This window comes from Corapipo altera, unplaced genomic scaffold (genome assembly GCF_003945725.1).
Source record: "Corapipo altera isolate COAL_440 unplaced genomic scaffold, ASM394572v1 60710, whole genome shotgun sequence".
Lineage (NCBI taxonomy): Eukaryota > Metazoa > Chordata > Aves > Passeriformes > Pipridae > Corapipo > Corapipo altera.
The window spans coordinates 1-9,512 of NW_020885776.1; the positions used below are offsets into that span (position 1 = coordinate 1).

Below are 9,512 nucleotides of genomic sequence, written 5' to 3' on the forward strand. Positions count from 1 at the left end.
CCCAGGGTGGATCCATGGGCTGGGAGGGCTTTTCCAGCCTCAGGGATTCAGCACTCACCTTCTGGAAGTACCCCCTCCTCATGGAGCTGTCCTTGACCTGTCTGAAGTACACGTACCCGAAGTAATGAGCGGCCTCGCGCTGCAAGAGACCCCCAGAGTGAGGCACAAACCAGTGCTGGGCCACCAACCCCAGCCCCTGACCCCACACCCACCTCCCTCCTGCTCCGACACAGCCCAGCACTCCCTCAGTTACAGCTCCCTGTGCCCAACTCACTGGGACAGCTTCCCAAATGGGAGAGGGAGGGGACACAGCTGGGGCTGGAGCCCCTCTGCTCTGGAGCCAGGCTGGGAGAGTTGGGGGGGTTCCCCTGGAGAAGAGAAGGTTCCAGGGAGAGCTGAGAGCCCCTTGCAGGGCCTAAAGGGGCTCCAGGAGAGCTGGAGAGGGACTGGGGACAAGGGATGGAGGGACAGGACACAGGGAATGGCTTCCCAGGGCCAGAGGGCAGGGATGGATGGGATATTGGGAAGGAATTGCTGGCTGGGAGGGTGGGGAGGCCCTGGCACAGGTTGCCCAGAGCATCTGTGGCTGCCCCTGGATCCCTGGAAGTGTCCAAGGCCAGGTTGGATGGGGCTTGGAGCAATCTGGGCTGGTGGAAGGTGTCCCTGTCCATGGCAGGGGTGGGATGATCTTTAAGGTCTCTTCCCACCCAAACCATTCCATGACATGATTCTATCCTATAACAAAAACCATTCCAGCCTCCAGGCAGCACCTTCACTGGCCCCTTCCTGCAGCACCTTCAGGCCCAGCATCTAAAGGGTTAATGAGATTTCCACAGAGGACCAGCTGGGCCAACCCACTGAGCTCCTCCTGCTCCCACTGTCAGCTCCTGTTGCCAGCTGGAGGCCAGGGAATTGTTGAGGAAGGAATCCATCCTCACTCAGGGGAGGAAATGTCCTGTCCCCTGCCCCTGCTTTCCTCCTCCCTCAGCAGTGAAGGCAGCACTGCACAACCTCTGCTCAGGGTGGCACAAAGCTGGGTCTTGTTTCCTCCACAGCATCCAGGAAATCCAAGGGATGCAGCACAAATCCCCAGGGATCAGTTCAAGCTCATTATTGCCTCTAAGATCCCACAGCAAGGAGGAAGGATCGTTATCAGTGCTGAACACAGGCATCCTTAATATCATTTTTGAAGCCCCAGAGTTAAAGGCACCTTTCTCTTCCCAAATGTTCTTTTCCCACAGCAGAATCCAGCACTTTGGGAGTTTTACTTCCCTCACTCTAAAGCTGGGTGACTCGTGGCAGTGTCCCAGTGCTACAAAGATGTATCCAAGCCCAAAAATCTCTAGACCAGAACTTAGGGAAAGAAATCCTCCCACTGCCTCTCAGAGCAGCAACCCTCAATCCCAGGATTGAGGTGTCCCACAAAAAGGCTGTGGAAGGGTTAGAAAGGCCCAATGCACAGGAAGCAGCACCTCAGAGGGGAAAGCAGGAGAGGACAGAGCTGATTCCACCTGCTCAAACTGGAAAAGTCACAGAGCTCAGCACATCCCTCCCCTGCAGGGAACCGACAGTTCCCCCATGGAAAACCACAGCTGGAGGACAGGAGGGGTTGGGAATGGCTGTCCCACCCCTCAGAGGCAGCCCAAGGGGGGATTTGTGGCATCCCACAGCTGCCTTTACACCCATAGGTCCTGCAACAAAGGAAAACAACCACCACCCCTGCACACAGCAGGGGAACACTGACCACAGACAGGGACATTCCTGGGTTTCCTCCTGGGAACGTGCACAGGCAGCCAGATCCCTGTGGGATTCCCTGTGGGATTCCCTGTGGGATTCCCTGCATGCCACTGCTGCTCCTGGGGCTGCAGCTGGGGGTGACACTGCTCTGACCTGGGCTCCCCCTGATCCAGTTCCATCTCCTGCTGTAACTGGGGTCCCCTGATCCAGTTCCATCTCCCAGTGTAACTGGGGTCCCCTGATCCACGTTCCATCTTCCAGTATAACTGGGGTCCCCTGAGCCAGTTCCATCTCCTGCTGTAACTGGGGCCCCTGAGCCAGTTCCATCTTTAATCCCTGGGATTCAGTTCCCTCTCCCAAACCAGCTGGGAGTCCCCTGATCCAGCTCTATTTCCCAGCACACTGCATCCCCCCGGTTCAGTTCCCTCTCCCAGCACAGCTCCATCTCCATCCTCTCTGTGAGCACTGACGTGGCAGCAAATCCCTGTCCTGAAATCCTCCTCCTGTCCTGCCCATTCCCACAGCCAGAGAAAAGGGGCACCTCCCCCCGAGCCCACAGACCCCCTGCACGTGTGGCTGTGTCCCCAGCCAGCCCTGTGTGCCCCGGGAGGGGGGAGCAGAGCCAGGACCGACCTGCAGCGTCAGGGGGGCCTCCCGGTTGTACCGACCGTCGTCCTGGAACGGGGAGGTCCTGGGGCCCCCCGACTGCCGCAGGCGGAAGCTGAACTGGGTGTCCCCAAGGCCACCTGGGACAGAGAACAGCACAGGGCTCAGGAGAGCTGGGGATGGCTCCCGTGGGGCAGGGAGGGGGGGCTGCAGGGAGCTCCAACGCTGAAACGGAGAGGAACAGCATAAAGAAACCCCCGAGAGACAGCGCGAGACAGGAGGGGAGGGAAGGAGATGTCAGGAGAATGTTCTTCCCTGGCAGGGTGGGCAGGCCCTGGCACAGGGTGCCCAGAGAAGCTGTGGCTGCCCCTGGATCCCTGGGAGTGTCCAAGGCCAGGCTGGACAGGCCTTGGAGCAACCTGGGACAGTGGAAGGTGTCCCTGGGTAGCACTGGACAACATCTGAGGTCCCTTCCCACCCAACCCATTCCATAAGCCCATGGAAGCTGCAGGAAACCAACAGTCAGGAACCACCCTTCAGTAACCAGGCTTGGATTGAGACTTAATTCTTATTGTCCCCTTCCTGGTTTATAAACACAGGCTTTGGGAACACTTTTGCTGTGGAATTGTCCTCTCCCAGCTCCTGCTCCTCACTGGGCACTCACAAACACAGGAATGTGAGAGCCAAGAGCTGCCACCTCAGGGAACCCTTCCTGGTTCTTTGGATGTTTCACTGGCACAGGGGAAGCAGGAGTGCACGAGTTTGTAGAGGAACCACCCAGCAGATCACAGATTCTGAATGCAGACATCAACCAACAGGACAAGAAGCCTCTTTGCTCAGCTCTGATGGCACCAGAACCACAGGCCGAGAGGATGCAGCCCATCAGCCTGTGCTGCATCCCAGGGGACAACTCAGCCCTTCCACCCTGGACCCATTTCCTTCACCCCTGGTGCCACCTACCTGAGTAGGAGTCTGGGAAGGACAAGTAGCAGATACTCGTTTTCTGCAAAAAAACCCCAAGACACCCAGTAAGAATCCCCCCATCAGAGCTGCTGAGTGGCTTAAAAATGGGAGAAAAAAGGGAATAAATAGTTGTTACCTCTTTCTCTGTCAGTCTGAAGTCGTGAGGATACACCAGCTGCCAAAGAGACGGGAGACAGTCAGTCAGTGTGTTCCCCGACTTCTACACACTAAAAATGCCTTATTTTCCCCAAAGTAACAGATCCCACAAGGAGGTGCCTTGGCCCACACAGCCTTTCCTGGTGGGAAAATGCAGGAATTGCAGGAGGCTTTAAATGGGTAGAGGAGGAAGGAACCAGCCCAGGCTGAGATGGGACACAGAGATCTGCCCCAGCCACGGGAACTCTGCTCCAGAGGCAGCTGCTTCTCCAGTCAGGAGCTCCAAGCAGCGCTTGACTCTCCTTTCCGGGCTATAAATAGCACAGGTGGCACCGTGCCAGGGTGCTGGAAGTTCAGGGAGCCCTGACAGTTCCCCTCGGGTTCCTTGGCAAGGGTGCCTCAGCCAGAGCCAAACTCCCAGGTAACAGTGCCAGGGCCCAGCCCTCGGTGGGAGCGGCTCTGGGAGCAGGGAGCTGCTGCAACACGGGGGAAAACATCCTCAGGGGGAGGAACACGGGCAGGGAAGGGTCTGGATGCTGCAGAGGGAAGGGATGGGGAGGTCACAGGACACGCTTCCCTCTGCTCCATTTCTGCCTCAGGACACGGAGCACGTCCCCGGGGCTGGGACTGATTTAATCTCCAGCCAAACGTGGTTAATTCCCATGGAATAATGACCAGACCAGGAACAGGGAGACCAGGAATCAGCTGATCCTGATTCCCCAGGAGCCCAGGAATCCCATGGCACCCAGCTTTCCACATTTGCTGAAGGTCTAACTCAGGTCAAGAGCCGAGACAAGGCTCCTACTTCTCCTGCTGCATTTTGGGGGTTCTTTCTGCAAGTAAATGGTTTGAAAATCAGGCCTTGACTTCCAGGGTTGGACTTGATGATCTTGGAGGCCTTTTCCAACCTCAATTATTCTCTGATTTTGCATCTTTAATTCCCCCTCTCTTTTAAGTCTGACATTCCTCTACGTTTGGGGTGGGGGGAAATCACTAAATATCCACAAGATTAAAACCTCCAAATCCAAATCAGAGAGAATCCGTGTGGCTACAGCTTCTCAAAAGCAAAAAAAAGGGTAAATAAAAAGGAATTTTTGATTTGTGAAAGTCCAAAAGGGCTTAAGCCATGTCCTAATGTGTGATAAGTGCTCTCCCCATCCATGAGAATGAAGGAGCAAGGAGGAGACACACGTTGTTGGAAAGGGATCCCGGCACCCCAAACTCTGGATCCCGGGAGGTGCCAAGGGCTGCTGCCATGGCAACGGGGCCAACATCCCAGGAAATGCCCCTGGAGGAGCCCAGCCTGACGGAGTGCCTGTGTTTGGGAAGGCTGGGCAGGGAGCAGCCTGTGCCAGTGACACCAGGGATGGTTTGGAACCACGGGGAGGGATTTCCAGCGTTTCTGTGGCTGTGGGGAGGAGAGAAGCCAGAGCCTCGGGGGGCTGGAGGGCAAAGGGCTGTTGGGGAGGGCAGGGAGAGCATCCCAGACCTGGCTCCTCCCTCCCTGGCACTTTTCCCTTCTGTCATCGACTATTTGAAGAAATGTAAATGGGTGGAGGGGTCAGAGACAGAAATGACACCTAATTTCTGCAACAACCTGTGCTTTCCTTTCTAGCAGCTTTCCTGCTGTCTCTGCAAACAGCAGTGCAGGGGGAACCCCTGAATTACAGAATATTTTGAATCTTTTTCGGAATCTTTTGAATCTCTGAAGCTTTCAGAGCTGAATTCCAGGCCAACGACAGAAGTACACCGAGAGACAGGGGCACGGAACAGAAAACACATGGAACTCAGGATCCTGAGCGGGCCCCAAGCAAGGGCTTGGCTGTGAGTCTGTACCCACAGACCCCCGAGTTTGTACCCATAGACCTCCGAGTCTGTACCCACAAATCTGAGTTTGTACCCACAGAACCTGAGTCTGTACCCACAGAACCTGAATTTGTTCCCACAGAACACTGAGGCTGTACCCAGAGCCTCCCTTGGGTTTATACCCACAGGACCCCCGAGTTTGTATCCAGAGACCCCCGAGTTTGTACCCACAGACCCTCCCCGAACTTGTACCCTGACCCTCCATCCCTGATCCCCCCCATCCCCGATCCCACTCTCTCCCCATCCCTGCCACCCAGACTCCTATCTCTGATGTCCCCACTCCTATCCCTGATGTCCCCACTCCTGTCCCTGATGTCCCCACTCCTATCCCTGATGTCCCCACTCCTATCCCTGATGTCCCCACTCCTGTCCCTGATGTCTCCGCAGCCCCATCCCCGATCCCCCCTCTCCCCATCCCCTGACCCCTTTCTCACGCCCCCATCGCTGCCCCTCCGCGCCCCGGTGCCCGCGCACCTCCATGGCCTGCCCGAGCTCCAGGTCGAAGGTGACCACACACACGCAGTCGATCCAGGCGGCGAAGCGGCCCCAGGGCAGCGGGGACGGGCCGGGCCCGGGGGCGATGGCGGCGCGGGGGGCCCGGGGCCCTGCCCGGCTCAGCGCGTCCATGGCGGCGCCGGCCCGCGCGCCGCCCCCCGCGCTCCTCCGCGCCCCCTGCCGGCCCGGAGGTCCCGCGTCCGCCCCACCCCGTCGCGCTCCGCCGCGCCCCCTGCCGGCCCGGAGGTCCCGAGAGCACCTCCCGCACCATCGAGACGGGTCGGGGCGCGCAGAGCGGCGCGGGGCGGGTGTCATGGCGGCCGGGGGCGGCGGTGTGAGGGGAGCGGCGGCTCCGCGGGGCTCGGGGGCGGCCGCGGGGGTCTGAGGGGGGTCTGAAGGGGGTCTGAAGGGGGTCTGCGGGCCGCTGAACCCACCGCGGCGTCACCGCTTATCCCCTGGTCCCCCAGCTCTGCGTGGCTTCCGCCGCCGTGACCCTGGTGCGGGCGTCCCCGACCCCCCGTTCGCAGCCCCCAGGCCCGGTGCCCATCCCGGCCGGGAGCGGGGCCGATCTTAGGAGCTCTCTAAACGCAGACGCATTTAAAAAGCAGACGCTGTTTATTCTGCGCGGGGGAGCTTTCACAAACCAAGCACAGTAAGGGCTAAAAAGTTCCATGTTTTAGACAGCCAAATTTACATGACCCCGCCTGTCTCATGTATATTCCCCGCCTGCCTAATGCATATTCATTTCGGGACGGAATTTTACGCGATGCTTGAAACTTCAGATTTCTTTTCTTTATTAAGCAGCTTCTACCGTAGAAGTTACCTGACGACATAGTTACGTTTTCGAGAGGTGAGAAAGTGGCATCAGTTCCTTTTGCAGGAGTTACCTGGCGGCACCATCACGCTCACAAAAGTTGAGGAGATCCAGGTAACTCATCCTGGGGACAGGTGGTTCATCCTGGGGACACCCGGAGCGCTGCCCCCGGGGCGCATTGGCAGAGCCGGGCACAGGTGGGTGTTTGCCAAAGCAAAGGGCAAAGGCTGGACCGGGATCATCCCACGTGGTGGGTTTTGTGGGATTTCAGGCACGTGAAGGCTGTGGCACGAGTTGCTTCCCCAGGGGACTCGTTCAGTGCTCGGGGTGGGAGGACAGTGGCACCTGGGAAATGGGAAATATCAGGGATAAATCAGTTCTGTGGCGGATTTCCTGAGGCGCTGGTGAGACCCAGGGGCTTTGGGGGTTTTATTTACTACCAGTCTGCTGCTCAGCCAGTGTCAGCCCTGGAGCAGGGAAGGATTGGGATCACTGGAAAGAGAAAGTGTAAGAAGAACAGTTCCACCCTGGGAGTGTCCAAGGCCAGGTTGGATGGGGCTTGGAGCAACCTGGGACAGTGGAAGGTGTCCCTGCCCATTTTTCTTACATGCAGGACAATTGTCAGAGAAAATAAGTGAAAAAAGTGTTGCCAGACCTAGAGCTGATTCTTGCCAGGGAAGGGACAGGATGAAAAGGTCAAAAAAAATAACCTGGGTAAACAAATATTGGACAATTTATTGCCCCATAATCCTTTGTCCCATAATAAAAATCACTTTTAGTCTCATTCCAAGGGTCTCACTCATGTTTCACTGCAGCCACACATACATGACCAGCTTGGCAAGCACAATGAAATTTACTGTGAATAAAAAGGGTGAGGAAAGTGCTGAGAACAACCTGAGAAGTATAAAAATGGGGGCTGAAGGCTTTAATTTAATATGGAAACACAGCTTTACTCTGAGCAGGGAACTGTCACAGGCAGAGAGTCAGATCCAAGGTCCCCATTTCTCCCTTCACAGGGAATTTCCTGCAGTTGTGTGGCAGGACAGGCAAGTGTTGGAATCACAGAATCATGGAATGGTTTGGGATGAGAGGGACCTTAAAGATCATCTCCTGTTGTTCCACCCCCTGCCATGGGCAGGGACACCTTCCACCAGCCCAGGTTGCTCCAAACCCTGTCCAACCTGGCCTTGGACACTTCCAGGGATCCAGGGGCAGCCACAGATGCTCTGGGCAACCTGGGCCAGGGCCTGCCCACCCTCCCAGCCAGCAATTCCTTCCCAATATCCCATCCATCCCTGCCCTCTGGCACTGGGAAGCCATTCCCTGTGTCCTGTCCCTCCATCCCTTGTCCCCAGTCCCTCTCCAGCTCTCCTGGAGCCCCTTTAGGCCCTGCAAGGGGCTCTCAGCTCTCCCTGGAGCCTTCTCTTCTCCAGGGGAACCCCCCCCAGCTCTCCCAGCCTGGCTCCCAGGGAAGGTTCACATGAGCTGAGGCCCTGCCCCGAGGGATTTTTGGTTTCATGTTGTCTGAACACCAGAGACCTTACAATTCGTTTTCTCAGCTCCTCTTGGCACAGCCCGGGGCAGGTTTGAGCCCGAGTGGGTGTCGGGCTCTGACCAGGGCAGAGGGTGCAGGGGAGGTGTCACATCCCACTGCACAGTGGGGTTTGCTCCGAGAAAAGAGTCCAACCCCCTCCAGAGGAGCCACTGAGCTCCCGGTCCCACGGGGCAGCTGATCCCAGACCCCAGCGTGAGCCCTGGCAGCGCCTCGGTGCTGCTGGACCATATTTGGGCAGTGCTGGCTGTGCAGATCCAGCCCTGCAGCCCCGATCCCGGTCCCGCTCCCGGCTCGGGGCTCCGGGGCAGCGCTGGGGCCGCTCCACATCTCCCCGGCAACGCCGGGAAACACAACATTGCTCAACCCCGGCCGCAGCCCCCGCGCCTCCGCTATAATTATCTCCTGCATCGCGGCTCTCAGGAGCCACCGGATCCTGCAGGATCCTCTGCGTCCAGCTCCCCTCCGTCTGCCCCTGCTCCCGCGCTGCCGGCCGGGATCGTGTTCCCCCGGCGGGAGGGGGAACATTCCCCGCAGCCCCGAGGAACGTGCGAGGAGCCGCACGCCAAGAAATGCTGCTCCGTGCTGTTTATACTCGGGGCGTTCAGAGCTTTGTTATTTGAACAAGGCCTCGTCGCTTGCCCCCAAAGGCAGCCAAATATAAATCTTGGGGTCTGGAAAGCCAAACGCACAAAGAGAGTGTGTTTAGGAAAGAGTCTGTGGCTGCAGGAGAAGGAAGGCAGGCTCTTCCCCTCCTCCCCTCAGGGTTTCTCAGATTAATGTCAAACTGTAGCTGGGAGATCCTGTTTAATGTCTGTTGTAGGCACCAGATCACGCTTCAGTTCTGAGCCGAGAATAGATCCCAGAGTTCTTCATCATCCACAGCCTGTTCCTGGTGGTGCAGCCTCCTACCAAACGTGTGCCTGATCCCATTCCCGGTGGGAATCCTGCTCTGGCTCACATTCCTTCCTCCACTTCCAGACCTGGGGAGCTCAGGGTCTGCAGCCGAAATGCTCCTTGTGCTGAGGGTCTGCAGATACAGCTAGAGCCATGGAATCATGGAATGCTTTGGGTTGGAAGGGGCCTTAAAGCCCATCCAGTGCCACCCCTGCCACGGGCAGGGACACCTCCCACTGTCCCAGCTTGCTCCAAGCCCTGTCCTGTGCTCAGCTCCCACGTGTGGGTGCTGGAAAAGAGTCCAGCAGATGGTTCCCAGTGGGATCCAGTGGCTCTGGGACACAGCCAGGGCTTGGCCCCACGGGCTGGGGTGGCTGTCCCTGCCCCTGCCCCTGTCCCTGCCCCTGTCCTGCCCCTGCCCCTGTC

At 57.9% G+C, this 9,512-nt stretch overlaps 1 protein-coding gene across 1 annotated transcript; it reads right to left on the reverse strand.

Annotated features, from left to right (window-relative positions):
- Positions 1–58: 58 nt before the first annotated feature.
- Positions 59–5,955, reverse strand: LOC113940800 (protein DENND6B-like; the record flags this gene model as incomplete). The annotated part of the gene is made up of 5 exons (XM_027631952.1): positions 5,803–5,955; positions 3,443–3,481; positions 3,304–3,346; positions 2,371–2,483; positions 59–139 (listed from the first exon to the last, which is right to left on the reverse strand). Coding segments are annotated over exons 1-5 (429 nt in total), but the record flags the coding sequence as incomplete, so codon positions are not given.
- Positions 5,956–9,512: the final 3,557 nt, after the last annotated feature.